The sequence below is a fragment of the Heterodontus francisci genome, chromosome 14 (assembly GCF_036365525.1).
Source record: "Heterodontus francisci isolate sHetFra1 chromosome 14, sHetFra1.hap1, whole genome shotgun sequence".
Lineage (NCBI taxonomy): Eukaryota > Metazoa > Chordata > Chondrichthyes > Heterodontiformes > Heterodontidae > Heterodontus > Heterodontus francisci.
The window spans coordinates 64,285,944-64,309,270 of record NC_090384.1 but is presented as its reverse complement, the minus strand read 5'-3'; the positions used below and the strand labels follow the sequence as shown (position 1 = coordinate 64,309,270).

The 23,327-nt window shown below is 44.0% G+C and overlaps 1 protein-coding gene across 1 annotated transcript in view; it reads left to right on the top strand.

The window, feature by feature from the left end:
* Positions 1-23,327, top strand: part of scube2 (signal peptide, CUB domain, EGF-like 2) — a 177,750-nt gene that overhangs the window by 145,236 nt on the left and 9,187 nt on the right. The window contains exons 14-15 of the mRNA XM_068046883.1: positions 14,395-14,562; positions 16,281-16,442. Of these exons, the coding sequence (XP_067902984.1) occupies positions 14,395-14,562; positions 16,281-16,442 (330 nt within the window). The remainder of the gene's footprint in view (positions 1-14,394; positions 14,563-16,280; positions 16,443-23,327) is intronic.

Here is a 23,327-nt window from a genome sequence, read left to right as displayed (position 1 = left end):
CTACATAATAACAGTGACTACATTTTAAAAGTGCTTCATTGACTGTGAAGTATTTTGGGATGGATGTACTGAGGACTTGAATGATGTTTGGATAAATGCAAGTTATTTCTTTCTTTACATTTTTAATGTAATTTTATTGATGCTGTTTGTGAATAATTTCAACTGGTAGCTCTCAGAGCTATCACTTGGGGAAAAACAATTTAAGCTAAATAGTTTATATTTGACCACATGCTCGAGATAATGCGTAGTACATATTATAAAGGTAGGACCTGAAATTCCATTGAAGTGTGCCATTGGTGCAGGCACACACCAGGCTGAGGTGGAGAGCAGAACTGGGGAAGATGCCTTGAGCACAATTTGAACTTAAAGCATAGTGCTTAGGGTTTTGCGCTTGGACAGTGCTGAGGAAGCAGTTTTCCTAAGATCGATTGCAGTCCCATCTGGATAGCATGGAAACACCTTTTGAAATTCCTTTTATCCTAAGCGCTAGAAAACTACAAGGATTTCCAGAGGATTCATTACAAGGAGGTCTATCATTACCTAAGATGGGCACCGATGTAGGTGGGTCCACAGACTGCATCAGAGTTCCTTGCACGTCAGCAGAGAAATGCCTTTGGCAATTACGTTTGACCATTGAGACCTTTCTGCATGTTGGATTTGTGGCCTTATGGTAGATGTTGTTGCACCCACAGCATGTTGTGTTTGGAAGCTAAAGGAGCATAGATGCAGTGATAGACATGCACACAACCTGCATGTAACAGGGATGCCAAACTCTGTATCATAGAACCATAGAAAAGGTACGGCACAGAAAGAGGCCATCCAGCCCATCGTGTCTGCGCTGGCTGAAAAATCCAGCCGCCCATTCTAATCCCACCGTCCAAGCACCTGGTCCACAGCCTTGCAGGTTACAGCACTTCAGGTGCAGGTCCAGGTCCAGGTACCTCTTAAATGAGTTGAGGGTTTCTTCCTCCACCACCGATCCGGATAGTGAATTCCAGACACCCACCACACTCAGGGTGAAAAGGTTTTTCCTCCTGTCCCCTCTAATCCTTCTACCAATCACCTTAAATCTGTACCCCCTTGTAATTGACCCCTCCGCTAGGGGAAACAGGTCCTTCTTGTCTACTGTATCTAGGCCCCTCATAATTTTGTACACCCCAATTAAGCCATCCCTCAGCCTCCTCTGTTCTAGGGAAAACAACCCTAGCCGATCCAATCTTTCCTCATAGCTGCAATTTTCCAGTCCTGGCAACATTCTTGTAAATCTCCTCTGTACTCTCTCCAGAGCAATTATGTCCTTTCTGTGGCCTAACCAGTTTTATACATTCTTGCTTTTGTATTCTATACCTCAGCCAATAAAGGAAAGCATTCCATATGCTTTCTTCACCACTTTATCTACCTGTCCTGCCACCTTCAGCGACCTGTGGACATACACTCCAAGGTCTCTCACTTCCTCTACCCCTCTAAATATCCTCCTGTTTATTGTGTATTCCCTTGCTTTGTTTGCCCTCCCCAGATGCATTACCTTATACTTCTCTGGCTTGATTGTTCTAAAAGGATTTGAGGTGTTAAAGTCTAGAAAGATGTGAGCATAGTAAGGTTTATGATTCTACATTGCATCTCCTAAGGTAAGGGTATACAGGAGATGCAAAGAATAAGCTGCAAGGCTGTGTGAGGGCTTTGTGTGGGTGAGGAGTACTTGTGAAACATGTTGCAGAAAGCAATCTTTGTGTCAACCATTCGTTTCCAAATTCCTTTAAGCCCGCCATTTTTTTTTCTGCATCTGCTCCCAGGTCCTGCAGGTAATATACATGGTGTTGAGGTTGCTAACCACCTGCTCCAGACATGGTGCATTGTTGGCCTCTGGGCAGTGCCCTGAAGTCCCAAATTGAGCAACCCTCCTCATGCTCACTTAAACTGCCTGCCTAAATAGTCATCATCAAATGGGGTTGGGTGCTATGTTACTCCTTAACTTCTGTTTTATGCTTCCTCATTAGATTTCCTTCCCCTTCATTTAACCCTGCCTCTTCTCCCCCATGACCCTCCACAGCCTTGGCCAATGCTGAAAAATCTCTGAAAATGACTTTTGAAGCTTGATAAAGGATGGTGTAATAAGTTGTGCCTGTCTGTAGAGAGAAGCGTGTACATTCTTTTGATCTGGGCCTGGGTGAGAGTTTCTAGTTCCCCTGTTGGAAATAGCCCCTCCAAAAGGGCACAGCTGCATGGGAAGCTATGAATATTCAAATGAGCTGAAGCAGATTACAAGTCAGCATAAAAGTTGATCTATTTGCATCCTCTACAGGCAACATTCAAGCCATTATAATGCCACTGCAACAGTATCAGAACTGTCAACACTGCGAAATCGTTTTCAATCATATTTGTGGTCAACAAGACTGACATGGATGCAAACTCTTTAACCATATGGAGCTGGGCTTGTTCTTCCAAATGGCATTGACAAAGCAGCTGTTTTTAAATCAAAAATGAGTTGGCAGGTGTGTTGTACACAGGCCACAACAGGTGTGAAAGAAAAAACAGAAAAATAATGATAGAAATTATTTTTTGTGGTTCCGTTTGTAAATGTGCTATGTAGTATCTCATTGAGCTTGAGAACGGGAAGATCGCAGTTATAATCCAAGGCACGTTGTTTCCTATTTTCAGTCAGTGGTGGGGTATTGCAGTTGGCTTCTGTGTCCCAGGGCTAGAGAGGACAAAGATTAACCAGAGATCTCTTCTGTCAATGACTGTTTTGTGACCCTTTCTAGATTGTGCACATATGGTGACAGAATCAAAGTTGATGAGGATCATCCTTTTCCCTTTCTCCAACCCTCCACATCAATAATTGAATTGCCTAGCAACAGTTGAAGCCTCACACAAAAAGGATATATATTTGTATTAGGCACTGGAAACTTCTTAATATCCACAAAATCATAACTCTCAGCACAAGTCGTCACCTTCAGAAGAGGAGTAAAAAAGAAAATGCAGAGAAAAAAAGTTTTCAATTAACATTTTTATTGGATTTTTTATTTTCCACTGACTATAATCATATCATTTGACCTCTGTTTTTGTTTTGGAAGCCCTTTATCTTTACAGTGACGTTCCATACTGAATTGAAGTGTGTCTCCTTGGGATAACCTCTATGGGAACCCTTACATTCTGCTGTTATTGCTTCTGTTTTATGTTTTCTCACTCAGATTGTGAAACTGACCCAGAAATCCAACTCATTCATTTGAAAGCTAGAGATTCTGCTTCATTATCTTCCATACTAGATCCCACATACTGGAATATTTTCGAGTGTACCCTTCACTGGAACCATGTCCTCAATATATATATTAATGTGGTTCACCACCAGGAATTATCAGTGTCATTTCTGTTGTTTTATGAAGGAAAGCTACTTGGACTATTTTAGATTGGGTCAGAGCTTCTTGTCCATTCTGTTGGACATCTGCTGTGCTAGTAATCTAACTCCTTTTCCCAAGCTACCTTAAAAAATATTTTTGTTCTGGACGCTTTTTGATAATGAGGAATGCAAAAGTTAGAAGACCTGCTTCTTCCTGTCCTTTGTGGTCTGAATCCATTCCTTGAAATCTGATCTGCTGGGTTTAATCTGTTTAGGGCTCAAATGCTCTTAAGTGCTGTCCTATTTGCAAGTGCTGGAAAAATTGTGATTTAGGAATTCCAAATTTCCCTTTTATCTATTCAAATGAACAGTATTGCTGATTGAGTGACGAAGTTTCCTTCACTGCTGCTTTTTGAGAGTCAGTGTTGTCCAGTTCCAATTTTGGGGTTTATTATATTGGCAGTGGATGCCTCTAAGGAATTTTTATGAGAAAGTAAATATTTAGACCAGATGGTGTTAATAATTGAGTTAGTTTTTCTTTCAAGAGCCACTTTGAAAAATATTGCTTGTAACAGCTTTTATTTTCCCTGCTTTTCTTTCTTCTACTGCTTCCCATCATCAGTAAAGGGTGGCTTTATACAGCCACTCTGCTCAGTTGTCATACTTAATGCCGTGTGTTACAGCTACAGGTTGTTATTCCCTGTAGAAAGCTTCTATTGTGCTTCCCAGGATTCGCTTCCTGTCCTAACTTAAACTCCTTATTCATTTCCTTTGCATTTCCTGTTAATTAAATTTTGGGATTCAATTAATTTTTTATTGAGTATACCATCTTCCATAATAAAAGAGACTTTTTTGGCTTCTCTCGAAATTCTTTTTAATTCTTTCATTGTTTATTTTGGTTTTCTGGTCAAGGGATTGTCTGCATCTAGAAGGGATGATCCTGTTTAATCACTTAAAGCTTCTACATATGCAAATTAAGCAGAGTGGCTGTGTAAAAGCATATGCTGAGAGGGCGAAGAGGTAATATGCACGCAGGATAAGCGTGTATTGAATAAGAATCAAGTGGCTGAAGAGTGAAGTGAGGAAGCGGCACAGCGGCGCAGTGGTTAGCACTGCAGCCTCACAGCTCCAGGGACCTGGGTTCGATTCTGGGTACTGCCTGTGCGGAGTTTGCAAGTTCTCCCTGTGACCACGTGGGTTTTCGCCAGGTGCTCTGGTTTCCTCCCACAGCCTTGCAGGTTGATAGGTAAATTGGCCATTGTAAATTGCCCCCAGTGTAGGTAGGTGGTAGGGAATATGGGATTACTGTAGGGTTAGTATAAATGGGTGGTTGTTGGTCGGCACAGACTTGGTGGGCCGAAGGGCCTGTTTCAGTGCTGTATCTCTAAATAAAAATAAAATAAATAAAAAAAGGATTCCTGAGAGCAGTTGATGATTGTGCAAAGGCTGCCAAGTGAGAGGAGAATGGTGATTGTTGCTGATGTAAAGGGCAAAAGAAAATTGTATGTGTGTTGTTAATTGGGAATAAGAGGTGGAACATAGGAAATGGAAGCAGGAGAAGGCCATCCTGCTCTGCCATTCAGCTAAATCATGGCTGATCTTCTACCTCAATGCCATTTTCCCGTAATGTCCCCATATCCCTTGAGATCTTTAATATCTAAAAATCGGTTGATCTCTGTCTTGAATATACTCAACGACTGAGTTTCCATAGCCGTCTGGGTTAGAGAATTCCAAAGATTCACCACCTTCCGAGTGAAGAAATTCCTCCTCATCTCAGTCCTTATTCTGAGACTGTGTCTCCTGCTTCCAGAGCCCCCAGCCGGGGGAAACATCCTTCCTGCATCCACCCTGTAAGAATTCTGTATGCTTCAATGAGATCACCTCTCGTTCTTCTTAACTTTGGAGAATACAGACCCAGTCTCTTCAATCTCTCCTCATAGGACGATTCTGCCATCCCAGGAATCAGTCTGGTGAACCTTTGTTGCACTCCCTCCAAGGCAAGTATATCCTTCCTTAGGTAAGGAGGCCAAAACTGTACACAATACTCCAGGTGCGGTCTCACCAAGGCTCTGTATAATTGCAGCAAGATGTCTTTACTCAAATCCTCTTGCAATAAAAGCCAACATACCATTTGCCTTCCTAATTGGTGTAGTATGGCTTTGTGCTAGCTGTTGAAGGAAGTAATGGCAGGAAGGGTATTGTTGGGAATAATAAAGGGGTGGGTGAATGACAGTACCCATGTGTTGTGGAGACAGAGAGGAATTCAGTACTCACCATTGTTCCTCTCATGAGCTCATTGAAGCATTTCTTGCGCTGTATCCAGGTCCTAGAGTTGATGACCTCTGCAAATCTCTCCATGCCTGGTGGACAGAGTACTTAGCAACCCTCCTGGCACTGCTGGGGAACAGGAGTCCACTCATTGCCCTCATTTCTCTCCAAGCTCCACCAGTGAGGCTTCAGAAAACCTGGGGACCTGCTTGTGTCCCATTTCTGACCAAAATCCATTTTGCAGTGAAGAAACAGCAAAAGCAGCCACTAGGGAATGCACTTATCCATTTACTTTAACAAGGCACTCAGCTGCAGGTAATTGGAACACAGGATCTCTGTGGTATTGTGTTGTTTGAACTTCCAACTTCCCGATTGCTTCTTTCTCGGACTTTATTGCATTACTAAGCTCTTTCTGCTGATCATTGGTGCTAATATTGCCAGTTTAACTTATATGGAGGAACAGGTGGAGGAAAAAGAGCAGCAGAGGCAGCTGGGAATATTAAAAGACAGCAGGTGAGGCTGCTCGTAGGAGACTGTACCCAGTACGAGGGAGTGCAGGCTTTCTTGGAACTATCTGAAAAGCAGTGCATCAGGAAGCTTCCCTTCAAGTAGGCTGTTTCAGATCTCTGCAGTCCCCTGCAAATAAACCTGCCACTTGCTGCACCAAGGCTTCATGCTTTTCCAGTGGCTTCTTCCAGTATACTAAAAGGGAAATATCATGCATATCCCTGTTTCCAGTACACAACTACATTAAGCAGGTTATCAATGCCCAGTTTGCCATGTCTAAATAGTACATTGCCTTCCCCGTTGATCTCAATTGTCAACTTCTAAATCAATGACAAATTAATGTAAACTCAGAAGCTGCTATGAAACCACATTTCAGACCAAAGTGCCAAATGTGATAACAGTGTTGAATTTAATTCCCAGATTAGCTGGTCATTTGTCTCATTACTCTTTGGGGAATCTTGCAGTGTGCAAATTGGTTGGCTCATTTCCCTACATTATAACATTGGCTAAACTCAAAAGTATTTAATTGACTGTAAAATGCTTTGAGGCAGCCTGAGTTCGTGAAGCTATATAAAGCAAGTTTATTCTTTCTTATTTGAATTGTATGACCCTTCCTACAATGGGCTGAATTTTAAGGGAACAATGTGGACAGGTATGGAGGTGTGGGGGCACATAAAATCGGGATGGGACATGTCGGACAGAAAGTCCGACTTCGAGACATTCCATCCCAATTTTGTCCATGGCAGCAAACATGAAAGCTGATGGTGGTGTGGAGTGCAGGTAATTCAATTAGTTAAATCGCCAATTGAAAGCGATTTTGTGTGTTTGATGCAATTTTATAAATGGCACATGGGTCTCGTGCTACTCATGCCTGCCTGGAAGGGGAGGCTATCAGAAAGGCAAACATTGAGGGCCTGGAAGGGCAACGAAGGGAAGGCTGAGCTTAGTGTGTCAGGAGTGAGGGGAAGGTTGGCTGCACTGCAGGTGGGCCAATTCAAGAGGGCAACAGGCAAATGACACATGGGCAAGGGTCATGAGTGGGGGACACTGGCAAGGGAAGACTGCCTTTAAGGGAGAGGCCATTTATCATGGGCCTCATTCCCCAGGATTCGGGACCCCGTTGAAGAAGTGCATCTGAGCGGGAATGAGGGCAAGGCACCTTCAGCAGCACCACAGCGGACTATGAACTCACAGGAGTGGCCTCCAGACGCAGCAGAAAGATGAAGAGGAGAGTGCGATGGAGGTGGGTGGCGCAGAAGGAGATACACTCCAGAAAGTGTGTACAGGTCGAGACTCAACTACCTGTAGATGTCCAAGGGGCAGTGCCACTGAAGACTACGGCTCTCCAGGGAGGCCATCACTGATCTGTATGCAATGATGCATATTGAGCTGTGCCTCAGGAGACTAGGTGGAAATCCAATGTCAGTGGCCATGAAGGTCACTGTGGTGCTGAACTTCTATGCCACCGGATGATTCCAGGGATCCACAGGGGCCATTTGTGGAATCTCGCAGTCCAGGGCACATCGGTGAATCAAGGAGGTCACCAATGTCCTGCCCTGTTCAGGAGGACCAGAGATTATGTGTGCTTCTGCACAGATCCCAACTCACAAGCAGAGAGGGCCATTGGTTTTGGTGGATTCCCCCAGGTGCAGGGAGTCATCAACTGCATGCATGTGACCATCAAGGCTCCGGAACACCAGCCAGCGGCCTTCATCAACAGGCAGGGCTTCCACTCCCTCAGTGTTAAACTGGTGTGTGACCACCATAAATAAATCCTGTAGGTCTGTGCACCTTTCCTGGGAAGTTGCCATGATGCATACATTTTGAGGCAGTCCCAGGTTCCTGAACTTTCCCACCCTCCCTCCAGCTTTCATGAATGGATCCTTGGAGACAAGGGCAACCCACTGAGGCCATGGCTGCTGATGCCTGTGAGGAACCCACGCATAGATGCAGAGGAGAGGTACAACGCCTGCCACGGTACAACGCGAGCTACCATTGAGCAGGCCATTGGTCTGCTGAAGATGAGATTCAGGGGCCTAGATCAGTTCAGAAGGAGCCCTGCAGTATGCCCCAGTGAGGGTCTCCCGTAACGTTGTGGTTTCCTGTACTCTGCACAGTCTTGCCCTGCAGGGGGAGGAGCTGATGAGCAATGAGGAAAGTGAGGAGCGGACTGCCTCCTCAGATGATGAGGATGTGGAGTGGGAAGATGGGCAAGCTCGGCCAGATGAAGAACCCCAGGAGCAACATGATATTGGACATGAGAAACTTGCAAGGGAGGCTCGCAATGCTCTTACATGTTAGTGTTTCATTTGATCCTTCCTTAACGATGCATTGTCTTATTGAACATTCACGCATAGCTGATCTGGTGAGGCTCTAGAGTTGAGCCTTCGCAGCATCAGTAATTGCCTGCAGCTTCTTACTAGAGGTTGGAATGCAGTGAAGGGTCATGCCCTTGATGGAGGAAAAAGGGAGGGAGTCCATGCCTAGCAGTAAAGAATTATTTACAATCATAATGGAGGTGGACAGTATAACGATAGACAAATGCTCACCCGTGAAAACCCAGTGATTCTAAGCACTTCTTAATTCACTTACAATGAACTTCTATGCAGTGCAGCCCCTGCACTGTCAGCTGAGGTGGAGGCTGCCTACTGAATTTAGTGCCCTGTGGCTACAGATAACCTTGGCGGCCATCCTCAGGATGCTATGGATCTCCTACAAAGAAGTAGTACTGCCCTCTTTCGGTTGAGATGTTGGATGAATTGGCAATACTGGCAGAGGAACTGTTGCCCACACCAGTATCACCCTGAGAGGGCCCCCGAGCTGCAGGAAGCATTCACTTCTCCTCCCTATCAAGGCAGACTTCTGCCTCCCTGCTGACCTGGGAGGACAGATGCCCTGGTGGTCACTCGATGTCCCCTGTCCCCCTCTTGCCTTGCCACTGCAGCCTTGCCTCCATGGTCAGGGAAAGGTACAGCGAAAGGTGGCAGTGTTCCCATGCATTTGCTGCCCTTGTCCTTCTAGTTGGCAGAGGTCGTGGGTTTGGAAGGTGCTGTCTAAGGAGTCTTGGTGCATTGCTGCAGTGCATCTTGTAGAGGGTACACACTGCTGCCACTGTGCGTTGGTAGTGGAGGGAGTGAATGTTTGAGGATGGGGTGCCAATCAAGTGGGCTGCTTTGTCCTGGATGGTGTCAAGCTTCTTGATTCTTGGAGCTGCACCCATCCAGGCAAGTGGAGAGTATTCCATCACACTCCTGACTTGTGCCTTGTAGATGGTGGACAGGCTTTGGGGAGTCAGGAGATGAGTTACTCGCCTCAGGATTCCTAACCTCTGACCTGCTCTTGTAGCCACGGTATTTATATAGCTACTCCAATTCAGTTTCTGGTCAATGGTAGCCCCTAGGATGTTGATAGTGGGGGATTCAGCGATGGTAATGCCATTGAATGTCAAGGGGAGATGGTTAGATTCTCTCTTGTTGGAGATGGTCATTGTGGCGCGAATGTTACTTATCAGCCCAAGCCTGGATATTGTCCAGGTCTTGCTGCATTTCTACACAGACTGCTTCAGAATCTGAGGCATCGCAAATGCTGCTGAATATTGTGCAATCATCAGCAAACATCCTCACTTCTGACCTTATTATTGAAGGAAGGTCATTGATGAAGCAGCTGAAGATGGTTGCGCCTAGGACACTACCCTGAGGAACTCCTCCAATAACCACAACCTTTGCACTAGGTATGATTACAACCAGCGGAGAGTTTTCCCCCTGATTCCCATTGACGTCAGTTTTGCAAGGGCTCTTTGATGCCATACTCGATCAAATGCTGCCTTGATGTCAATGACAGTTACTCTCACCTCACCTCTTGAGTTCAGCTCTTTTGTTCATGCTTGAACTAAGGCTGTAATGAGGTCAGGAGCTGAGTGGCCGTGGCGGAACCAAAACTGAGCGTCACTGAGTAGGTTATTGCTAAGCAAGTGCTGCTTGATAGCACTGTCAACGACTCCTTCCATCACTTTACTTATGTTTGAGAATAGACTGATGGGGCGCTAATTGGTCAGGTTGGACTTGTCCTGCTTTTTGTGTATGGGACATACCTGGGCAATTTTCCACATTAGATTAGATTAGATTAGAGATACAGCACTGAAACAGGCCCTTCGGCCCACCGAGTCTGTGCCGACCATCAACCACCCATTTATACTAATCCTACACTAATCCCATATTCCTTCCAAACATCGCCACCTGTCCCTATATTTCCCTACCACCTACCTATACTAGTGACAATTTATAATGGCCAATTTACCTATCAACCTGCAAGTCTTTTGGCTTGTGGGAGGAAACCGGAGCACCCGGAGAAAACCCACGCAGACACAGGGAGAACTTGCAAACTCCACACAGGCAGTACCCAGAATCGAACCCGGGTCCCTGGAGCTGTGAGGCTGCAGTGCTAACCACTGCGCCACTGTGCCGCCCCATTGTGGGATAGATGCCCGTGTTGTAGCTGTACTGGAACTGCTTGGCTAGGGGTGTAGCAGGTTCTGGAGCACAGGTCTTCAGTACTATTGCTGGAATATTGTCAGGGCCCATAGCCTTTGCAGTATCCAGTGCCTTCAGTTGTTTCTTGATATCATGCGGAGTGAATCGAATTGGCTGAAAACTGGCATCTGTGATGCTGGGGACTTCAGGAGAAGGGCGAGAGGGATCATCCACTCGGCACTTCTGGCTGAAGATTGTTGCAAATGCTTCAGTCTTATCTTTTGCACTGATGTGCTGGGCTCCCCCATCATTGAGGATGGGTATATTTGTGGAGCCACCTCCTCAGTTAGTTATTTAATTGTCCATCACTGTTCATGACTGGATGTGACCGGACTGCAGAGCTTAGATCTGATCTGTTGGTTATAGGATCGCTTAGCTCTGTCTTTTGCATGCTGCTTATGCAGTTTGGCACCCAAGTAGTCATAGGTTGTAGCTTCACCAGGTTGACACCTCATTTTGAGGTATGCCTGGTGCTGCTCCTGGCATGCCCTCCTGCACTCTTCATTGAACCAGGTTTGGTCTCCTGTCTTGATGGTAATGGTAGAGTGGGAGATATGCCAGGCCATGAAGTTACAGATTGTGGTTGAGTACAATTCTGCTGCTGCTGTTGGCCCACAGCGCCTCATGGATGCCCAGTTTAGCATTGTTAGATCTGTTCGAAATCTATCCCATTTAGCATGGTGATAGTGCCACACAACACGATGGAGGGTATCCTCAATATGACGGCGGGACTTCGTCTCCACAAGGACTGTGTGGTGGTCACTCCTACAAATACTGTCATGGACAGATGCATCTGCGGCAGGCAGATAGGTGAGAACGAGGTCAAGTATGTTTTTCCCTCTTGTTGATTCCCTCACCACCTGCCGCAGACCCAGTCTAGCAGCTATGTACTTTAGGACTCGGCCAGCTCGGTCAGTAGTGGTGCTACCAAGCCACTCTTGGTGATGGACATTGAAGTCCCCTACTCAGAGTACATTCTGTGCCTTTGCCATTCTCTGTGCTTCCTCTAAGTGCTGTTCAACATGGAGGAGTACTGATTCATCGGCTGAGGGAGGGCCGTAGGTGGTAATTAGGAGCTTTCCTTGCCCGTGTTTGACCTGATGCCTTGAGACTTTATGGAGTCCCGAGTCGTTGTTGAGGACTCCCAGGGTACTGTGCCGCTACCTCTACTGGGTCTTGCCTGCCGGTGGGACAGGACATAGCCAGGTATTGTGATGGCAGTGTCTGGGACATTGTTTGTAAGGTATGAATCCATGAGTATGACTATGTCAGACTGTTGCTTGACTAGTCTGTGGGACAGCTCTTCCAACTTTGGCACAAGCCCCCAGCTTAGTAAGGAGGACTTTGCAGGGTCGAAATGGCTGACATGCCCTGTAAAGGAAACTGGAAACGGATATTTCATTAATGCATAGACAGTTTTTATAATATCCATCTTCATGTTACATAAATTATGATATTGAACAGATTATTTGTACGAATTCTTTTAAGTGCACACTGATTTATTTTGAATTTATTTTCATTAATTTCTATATTATTATCACTGGTGCTTTCCTCCACATTCACCGTCTTCAGTTTGGAGGGCTGGAAATGGGTTCTTGGATTTCACCATTGCTTCTAATGTTCAGATGGTGACTGTTGTGTCAGTTTGCAGGGAAAGTACTTGGCCACAGGGCTGGGCTGCAAGTATCAGCTTCTCTGCAAGGTGAAATGCTCCACCTAGCAGTCTGGCTGAGAACTGCCATTATATTAGAAGGGGGCTCACTGTTTGAAACAGACAGACACTTTGGCTGCCCAGTAGTAAGCTCCTTTAAAAATGGCAGTGGGCTGAGCGTTGCATATATGAGGCAGTAAGTCAACATTTCAAGGCCATTACTGCCTCTTTAGTGCTGATTTTGCCATGTTAAAATTGACCCTTCCTATCCAAGATTAAATCTAGTTTCAGAATTGCTAAAGACTTGAAATTTGAAAAAGGAATAATCTTTGCGACAATTGAAGTTGATTTTAGTGCATTAAATATTTATAAAATATGACTGTGTTTGTTGGCATTTCGACCACTAGGTGGCGCAGTACTAGGACATGCACAAATGCAGCCTCATCTACTGAAACGTCACTGTTCCGACTTCTCAAGCAGCTGCCAGTAATAAAGATAGCACTGCTCAATTTATCACAAAAAACAAATTAAACCCAAATCCCCTCAAAGATTGTGATCGCCGCCTCTATCCCATCCCCTACAGTGCCCCGCTGCCTCCTGCCATCGCGCTTCTCTTTGCCCCTCCCTCCTGCACCTGTCTTCTCGCCACTCACTCCCTGCTGCCTTCTCTCAGCCACTCGCTCCCGGCCTCCCCGTTGCCCCTCCTCAGCCTCTCGCTCCCTGCTTCAGCCCCCCTCACTCCGGCAGCTCACTCCCTGCTTCTCCCCACTCAGCCGCTCACTCCAGACCACACCACTTCCCTCCTCTCGACCACTCACTCCCGCGTCACCCAGTCGCCCCTTGCTCCCCGCCTTGCAATTCGTCAGCTTGTTCCCTGCCTCTTCTTCTTCGGATGGCATGGCAGGGAATGATTGGACGAGGGGAGGGGGGGGGAGCGTTGAGGCCGGGGGACGGTGTGGTGGTGGGGGTGGGGAGCAGCAAAGCTTGGAGTATGTGACTGGGGGCGGGGGGAGTGGTGAGGGTGGAAGTGAGTGGCTGAGTGGGGGAAGCGTCCGTGGAGGAGAATGAGCGGATGAGGGGGGGAAGCGGTGATTGCAGCAGGGATGGCGGGAGGGAGCGGGGTACTGTTTGGGGAAATGGAGGCGGCTATTGAGGGTTGAGGACGTCATTGCGTGCTGATGTCATGTGCGCATATGCGCGCATTCATACTGGCAAGCTGGCAAATGTATGCACGTACTGATGACGTTCGCGATCACTCTATGCATGCTCTGCGTTGTCGGGAGTCACTTTGATAAAATATTACTTATTACCCTGTGTCAATCTGTTGTGCAAATGTCACCTGTAACAATTATCCTGTTTACTTATTTACAGTCAGGAGGAACAAAATTACTACTCTGCTTGTAATCTTTATTTTTAAAGTGGCATAAACTGTTGCTGTTCTCTCTCACTCATAGGTAAACTAATTTTTATTAATTGTATGCAGTAGGCTTTGTTCAAGCAGACATTATTGTTCACTGAAGGCTGGACATAAAGGTACTTTTCTTCAGGAAATAGTTTTACACTATTTTTGTGTATAATCATGAATAATATCCATCAGATACTTTATTTTTCCTATCATCTTTTATAGAAGTCGTAAAGATGTTTTCTTGTCTTTTTTTTATATAAGTCATTCACATGGCATCATAAAACAGTGCAGTTTCATCACTCATTTTATCAGGGCAGGTCCACTATTGCAAAAAATCACCCCCATTAGGAATTCTTCAACTTCACATTATCAATCAAAGTAAATATCCATGTGGTGCCCAATCTCATTCATTCCTTTGGGGGCAGCTTTTCTTCCCTTTTTTAAAAAAACACAGAACTTGGGCTGCATTTACAAAAGTATGGCAATTTCAGATTGTTTCAGCAGAATTTGATTTCTTTACATGAGGACAATCTGTACTCTTGCATAAAGAAACAAAAAATAAGAATGTGTCCTAGAAGTTAAGCTTCCGAGGCAATTTAATTGCATGAAATAATATTGTGTAATTTGGTAAGTGAAATGGCCTTAGATTCACACCCATTTTTAATTTGAAATAGTTCATTCTTGTATTTGGTTTCAGGGCAGTGTCTTGATGGAGAGTTTTCTTCTGATGGATTCAGGCCATGCCAACAATGTCCTTTTGGAACATACCAGCCAGAGGTTGGGCGGACTTCATGCTTTTCTTGTGGTGGAGGTTTAACAACGAAACATGAGGGAGCAGCATCGTTTCAGGATTGTGAAACTAAAGGCAAGATCATTTTGTAAACTATGTCTTCTAACACTGATGAGATTGCTGAATGTTCCAGTCAGAAGCTTGAGGTTTGGCATGTTTTTCTTTTTGGATGTGAGAAATAGAATTTTATATGGAAAGGTTATGCTGCACTTGTATAAGGTTATCAGAACAATGCCATTGTCAAGGGTTTTGCCTTGTTATTAATTCACAGTGAAGCACAATGATATGATTACAGATACATTAATAGCTTTGTGTTTGGTGCAACTGATATTTTTATTTTTATTTTTGAATCACATTTTAGAATCATAAGATCTTACAGTTCAGAAAGAGGCCATTGGACAATCATGCTTGTGCCAACTCTTTGAAAGAGCTATCCAATTATTCCCATGGCCTGTTATTTTCCTGTAACACTGCAGTTTTCTCCTCTTCAAGTATTTGTTCAATTCCCTTTTGAAAGTTACCATTAAATCTGTTTCCACCATCCTTTCAGGCAGTGCATCCCAGATCGTAATACCTCGCTGTGTAAAACAAGTTTTCCTCATCTCATCTCTGGGTCTTTGTCGATTACCTTAAATCTGTGTCATCTGGTTGGCAATCATTCTGCCAGTAGAAACAGTTTCTCATTTACTCTATCAAAACCCTTCATGATTTTGAACACCTATTAAGTTTCCCTTTAATCTTCTCTGCTCTAAGGAGCATTATTGGCTGCATTGAAGTGGACTGGTGGAGCAATTTTTTCTGTATTTAATCTCTGGGGAAATTGGAAGCCAAATCAATTTGCCCTGTTCGCACTGATGACCAACAGGGTTGAAATCCTGAAATTTGATTTCCCCTTTAGCTTTGTGCTCAGTGAATTTTAGGTGGTCTGAAGCTATATAAAAAGCCACAAGTTAAAATGAATCTATCGATCTCAGTCTTGAAAGCTCCAATTGTGCTGGCATCCACAGACTTTTCGGGGTGAGAATTCCAGATTTTTACTATCCTGTGTGTGAAAATTCATGTATGACTCTATTCCTTCTTTCATTTTCAGACCAGTGAAACGATTGGGCATGGAAATCATTTCTTTTCAATTGCTTTTTTTCAAACCATGTTCCAGATCATGTTCTGTGCTGTTAAGAATGTTTTCTCATCTTAAAAGATTGCTAGATTTTTATTATTGGATAATCTGGAACAGAATCTCCCCGAATCTCCACAGGCCGTGAACTTGACCTTTGGCCCAGGCTTGGAGGGCCGAATGGCCTGTTCCTGTGCTGTACTGTTCTTTGACCCTTACCCCAATCAGTGTCTTCCAGTGCTGACTTAGCTCACACCAGGCCCTTGCCCCTCAGGCTCGCCATTCAGCTCCTCCTTGACCCTCTGTGTAAAAAAGGTAATCACAAATTTTTTTTTTAATATTCAAACGTTTTGGAGGCTTCACACTGCTTGCCTAGCCTGGACCGCCATGGTGAGGCCCACTTACACGCATTTGGAAGTCGCCAACCCTCATCTCCGTGTTTTGGCCTCCCTCCTGAGCCAAGGAAGCAGGAATTCTGTCCCCTTAGTGCCATTGGCCTTTTATAGGCAGCGGAGTGGGGCAACTGGGAACTCCTGGTGTGGGTTTTCCAGTGGGTTCTGCCAGATTCCTGCTAGAGTTATGATGTGAGTTCAGTGAAACACTCAAATTCAGTGTCACAGAATTTTGCATTTGTTAAATGTATACTATTTTGTTTTGATCTTCCATTCTATTTCCACAGTTCAGTGCTCACCAGGTCATTTTTATGATACAAACACGCACAGGTGCATACGATGTCTAGTGGGGTTATATCAGTCTGAGTTTGGACAGAATCACTGTGTTGCTTGTCCTGGAAATACTACAACAGATTTTGATGGATCGACTAATATTACTCAGTGTAAAAGTAGGTGTTTTATTTCTGTATCATACACAGAATACATATCTATTATCTGTAGGCATCTGCTTTGGTGGAACTTATACATGAAAAATTATTTATTGTCCCATTTATATTGAACCTAAAAGGGATAGAATAGAGTGCTTTCCAAATAGTGAAAAACTAGAAACAGTGGAGGTCCAAAGAGAGTTTGGGGTCCAAGTACATATATCATTAAATGTACAGAAAATAATCAAAAAGGTGAATGGAATGCTGTTATTTTATCTAGATGACTAGAATATAAGCAGTAGAAGTTATGTTACAGCTATACAAAGCTCTATCTAGGCCACACTTCGAGTACAGTGAGTAGTTATGGGCATCACACCTTGGGAAGGATATATTGGCCTTGGAGAGAGTGCAGCGTAGATTTACCAGAATGATACCTGGACCACAAGGGTTAAATTATGAGGAGAGATTATGCAAACTAGAGTTATATCACCTGGAACCTAGATGGTTATTGATGGACTTGATTGAGGTTTTCTAGATATTAGGGGGAACTGATAGGGTAGATAGTAAGAAGCTATTCCCACTGTTTGGGGACTCTAGGGCTAGTAGAGCTGGGTCTTTCAGTAGTGAAATTAGGAATCACTTCTACACACAAAGAGTAGTAAAAGTTTGGAACTCTTCCACAAACAGTAGTTGATGCTAGATCAACCTTAATTTTAAATCTGAGACTGAGATTTTTCTTGACCAAAGGTATTCAGGGATATAGGGCAAAGGTAGATATGTGGAGTTAGGTCCTAGATCAGCCATGAACTCATTGAATGGCAGAACAGGCTCAAGGGTCTAATATTCCTGTTCCAATATTCCTTTGGTGTGGTATCAGGAACTTTTCAGAATTATGGCATATATAGGCAAATGCTTAGAGCTCTGTTCAGCAATAGAAAAACAAATGGTGGGACAGTCAAAGCTTTCCTACCTTTTAAACCTAAAGACAGTTCTCCAGATCCATGCTGATTCCAGCATTGTTGTGAAATAAACTCTGGCACCAATGTCAGTTTTTCAAGTTCATTTTGTCCTCTTCAAAGTGATCTCACAACTGAACTGCCAATATCTGCTGAAGCCAGCTGTATTGTACTAGCTCACTTGGTACAGGCACTGTGCAAAAGAATGCAGCAATGCTGGAATTGAAGTATTCTTAAGATAAGCTTTTTATATTTAACTCTTCCATTAGTACCATTTTGTATAACGAGTACATAAATGACATTATGCAGAGTAACATCTCCCTAACAAGTTTGGTAAATACCTTCTCGATTCAGTAGTGCCAGTCATTCCCTTCAGTTGTCTAATTGTTTTACTTTTATAGGAGCTGACTCCGTTTGCCCTGTTTCTATTTATATGGAAGCATACTTGGGGATGTAATGATTGCATCCTCATGTAAACTGGACCGGATACATGTCCTGCACCTGATCTCCTCCCCCCCCCCCACCCCGCCCACCCCCACCACAGCCCCCCCAACCACCTCATGGAAACGCACTATCTGCTAAACTCCGTTCTTGTAGCTCCCACAAGAAATAGGTCTTAGGAATCTTGAATAGACTAATTAATGGCCTAACACCTGTTTCAGGATCCCAAAACCAAATTTGGCAAATACTGCATGGAGCAGGCACTCAGGTCCATGTTGGCCTAACCAGTGGTTTGTAAAGAGAGCATTGGAAGTTGGAAAAGAACAGACTGTACCCAGTAATTGATTCCTTCAACTCTTATTTTTCACCCATAAATCAGGTGTGACAGATTTCTTCCCATATGAATGTGACAAACTGTCATGTCAGGTTGTTTACAGAAATTCAGGTCACTCAGTGCAGTAGCATTTCAGTTCAAATTGTCCAGTATAATAGCAACTCCCTTCAAATTACATGATTCAATAGTGGGAACCTGACATCTGTGACTGCTGAGTAAAAAAACCTTGCCATGAAAGGAAGGAAATGGATTTCAACAGCTGTATGTATGTGTTATAACAAACACCATAGCATATAATAACTTGGGTTTCAAGGACTAGCAACTACTGTGGTTGAAATTATATTGGTAAATTGCTTGAAATTAGGGCTTATTATTAATGATATCTCAGCCTAGTTCTACTGCCAACTAGCATACTCCATGTAGTCTATGTGCTAATCTATATTATATATTTGAAATTCCATTTATCTAAGAACTATTATCGTGATCATTTTCATCAATGGGTCAGTGCAATATCTAATCAATGTGAAGGAGCTAATCTTCTTACAATGATAATTCTGTGGTAGTGATTGGTTAACCCTACTTCATAACTTTGCTGAACATTGTATCAATCAGTGAAACCCATTATGGCCCAGATTTTGTGGTAGTTTTGTCATCATTGCAATCAGCATTCACTGTCATTACTCTTCTGAAGCTGACAAGAACACAAGAAATAGGAGCAGAAGTAGACCATATGGCCCGTAGAACCTGCTCCACCATTCAGTACGATCATGGTTGATCTTGGGCTTCAATTCCACTTCCTGCCCGCTCACCATATCCTTTGATTCCCTGAAAGACCAAAAATCTATCTATTCCAGCTTTAAATGTATTCAATGATAGAGCATCCACAACCCTCTGGGGTAGAGAACTCCAAAGATTCACAATCCTTTGAGTGAAGTAATTTCTCCTCATCTCAGTCCTAAATGATTGACCCCTTATCCTGAGACTGTGCCCCCGCATTCTGGATTCCCCGACCAGTGGAAACAATCTCTCAGCTTCTATCATATCAAGGTCTTTCAGAATCTTGTATGTCTCAATTAGATCACCTCTCATTCTTCTAAACTCCAGAGACAGTTAAATGCAGAAATCCAAAAGTTGTTGTCAGTTATTTTATGCTTCCCCATAGGGTGCACTGTTGAACACCCCCAGACTGCAATCAGGTAGAGATCACTGAACTAGCAAAAATATCCACTTTTATGTTATTAATTTCATTGTAAAAACCCTTGAAAAAGTTACTTTGTTGAATGAGGTGTAACTGAGTTTTAAACGGTGTACTAAGTTCATAATTACTGCTGAACAGTGTCACAGGCTGTGTAAAACGAATTTTATATTTGTGGAATGTGAAATTTCTCCATTATGATAAAATTCATATTTTTAATTTTTTCTTAAAGGTTTATGATATTTGCTATTTTAAGCACATGTATGTGTCCCAATAATTTATTTCACTCTCTGTAAAATTTGAAAATTAAAAGTGGAAAATTTAGTGCATTTTACTTCCTGGATTGCTGTCTGTGAGAATATTTCAGTATGATTGGTTGCTTACCCAGCTTGATGACATCGCTGTTGCTGGACGCCTGTAGATTCCCTTAACGTGGATTCAAATTGACTTCAGGAAAGGAGAAATCCATGCCACAGAGATCGCTAGATCTTTGTGGGCAGCTTTTTTCAAGGTCAGCAGCGAGCACCGTTGCTTCGCCACTGACTGCAAAATGTGGGCCATTATTCTGCCATAGTGATTACAAGTGGGCCCACATCAGAGACGCCATCTATGACTCAGCAATGATCACCTATGGCAAACGTGAGAAGCAGAATGCAGACTGGTTTCAATCTCACTTTAAAGAGCTGGAACCTGTCATAGCTGCTAAGCGCACTGCACTGTTGAACTACAAGAAAGCCCCCAGCGAATTAACATCCGTAGCACTGAAAGTAGCCAGAAGCACTGCACAAAGAACAGTCAGGCGCTGTGCAAATAACTACTGGCAACACCTATGCAGTCATATTCAGCTGGCCTCTGACACCGGAAACATTAGAGGAATGTATGATGGCATTAAGAGAGCTTTTGGGCCAACCATCAAGAAGATCGCACCCCCCCCTCAAGTCTAAATCAGGGGAAACGATCACTGACCAATGCAATCAAATGGACCGCTGGGTGGAGCACTACCTAGAACTGTACTCCAGGGAAAATGTTGTTACTGATACTGCCCTCAATGCAGCAAAGTCTCTGCCAGTCATGGATGAGCTGGACGAACAGCCAACAAAATCGAAACTCAGTGATGCCATTGATTCTCTAGCCAGTGGAAAAGCCCCTGGAAAGGACAGCATTACCCCTGAAATAATCAAGAGTGCCAAGCCTGCTATACTGTCAGCACTCAATGCACTGCTTTGCCCGTGCTGGGATGAGGGAGCAGTACCACAGGACATGCGTGATGCCAATATCATCACCCTCTATAAGAACAAGGGTGACCACAGTGACTGCAACAACTACTGTGGAATCACTCGAGTCATTTTAAACAGACTCCAGAAGCTGGCTGAGCATGTCTACCCTGAGGCACAGTGTGGTTTTCGAGCAGAGAGATCCGCCATTGACATGCTGTTCTCCCTTTGCCAGCTACAGTAGAAATGCCGCAAACAACAGATTCCCCTCTATGTTGCTTTCATTGATCTCACCAAAGCCTTTGACCTCGTCAGCAGACGTGGACTCTTTAGACTACTAGCAAAGATCGGATGTCCACCAAAGCTACTAAGTATCATCACCTCATTCCATGACAATATGAAAGGCACAATTCAGCATAGCGGTGCCTTATCAGACCCCTTTCCGATCCTGAGTGGCGTGAAACAGGGCTGTGTTCTCGCACCTACACTCTTTGGGATCTTCTTCTCCCTGCTGCTCTCACATGCGTTCAAGTCTTCAGAAGAAGGAAGTTTCCTCCACACACGATCAGATGGCAGGTTGTTCAACCTTGCCCGTCTTACAGCGAAGACCAAAGTACGGAAAGTCCTCATCAGGGAACTCCTCTTTGCTGACGATGCTGCATTAACATCCCACACAGAGGAGTGTCTGCAGAGACTCATCGACAGGATTGAAGCTGCCTGCAACAAATTTGGCCTAACCATCAGCCTCAAGAAAATGATCACCATGGGACAGGATGTCAGAAATGCTCCATCCATCAATATCGACGACCACGCTCTGGAAGTGGTTCAAGAGTTCACTTACCTAGGCTCAACTATCACCAGTAACCTGTCTCTCGATGCAGAATTCAACAAGCGCATGGGAAAGGCTTCCTCTGCTATGTCCAGACTGGCCAAGAGAGTGTGGGAAAATAGTGCACTGACATGGAACACAAAAGTCTGAGTGTATCATGCCTGTGTCCTCAGTACCTTGCTCTACGGCAGCGAGGCCTGGACAACATATGTCAGCCAAGAGCGACATCTCAACTCATTCCATCTTCGCTGCCTCCGGAGAATCCTTGGCATCAGGTGGCAGGACTGTATCTCCAATGCAGAAGTCCTCGAGGCGGCCAACATCCCCAGCATATACACCCTACTGAGCCAGCGGCGCTCGAGATGGCTTGGCCAAGTGAGCCGCATGGAAGATGGCAGGATCCCTAAGGACGCATTGTAGAGCGAGCTCGTCACTGGCATCAGATCACCGGCCATCCATGTCCCCACTTTAAAGATGACTGCAAACGCGACGTGAAGTCCTGTGACATTGATCACAAGTCGTGGGAGTCAGTTGCCAGTGATCGCCAAAGCTTGCTGACAGCCATAAAGTCGGTTCTAAAGAGTGGCGAGTCGAAGAGACTTAACAGTTGGCAGGAAAAAAGACAGAAGCGCAAGGAGAGAGCCAACTGTGTAACAGTCCCAACAACCAATTTTATCTGCAGCACCTGTGGAAGAATCTGTCACTCTAGAATTGACCTTTATAGCCACTCCAGGCGCTGCTTCACAAACCACTGACCACCTCTAGGTGCTTACCCATTGTCTCTTGAGACAAGGAGGCCAAAAAAGAGAAGAGTGATTACATGGAGCTATATCATATATACTGCATTATTTAATTTGTTTTTCTAGCATTTGCTGTGATGTATAATTTTTGTTATATAATCTAACCTCATCACTTTGAAGCAATCTTTAAACCAATTTTTCAGATTTCCTTTCAGCAAACCCTCCAGAACAGTGATGCACAACTTGTCATATCTGTCCCATAAGCAGCATGTGAAATGATGATTGGGCCATGAACTTCAAATATTTTTACTTTACTGATGTTTTTAAACTTTAATTGTATGTGTTAATGTAAATTAACCATGAATAATAACTAACTGCTGCCATGTCCTAACTCAAACCACGTCCCATTCATCATCATCCCTTATGCTTGCTGACCTACATTGGCTTCTGGTTTTGTAATGCCTTGATTTTAAAATTCACCTCCTTGTTTTCAAATCTCTCCATGGCCTTGTCCCTCTCTCTCTGTAATTTCCTCCAGCCTAACAATCCTCTGAGTTATCTGCGTTCCTCTAATTCTGTCCTCTTGAGCATCTCCAATCTTAATTTCTCCACCATTGGTGGCTGTGTCTTAAGGTGCCTGGGCCCTAAGCTTTTGAACTCGCTCCCTAAACCTCTCCACCTCTCTATCTCTATCTCCGCCTTTAAAACACTCCTTAAAATCTACCTCTTTGACCAAGCTTTTGGTCATCTGTATGTTATCCGTATCATACGTCTGTTCGTATGTTCATATCTGCCCTAATATCATCTTATGTGGCTTGTTTTGTTTGCTACCACTCCTGCGAAGTGCATTGGAGTGTTTTACCATGTTAAAAGTGAGTTGTGGTTGGAAATATTTAAGAAACCCTTAACAATCAGTATTTATTATTTTCTATCTGTGTCACAATTGTGGCAGTTCAATACATTATTTGGCCATGTTGAACATTTGACATCAGACAAGGGAAGTGCACTAGGAAATGATTAAATATAAATAAACACCTGAGAAATCTGAATAATCAGCAGTCTTAGAATGAGTATGCATTTGTTTTCCAGCAGTCCAGATAAGGGAAGGTAGGAATGGGTTCATGTTCTTAATCACCCAAAGAACTGTGTATCATCTTGGTATATTAACATCAGAGCTCCTGTATTTGAATGCCTGTG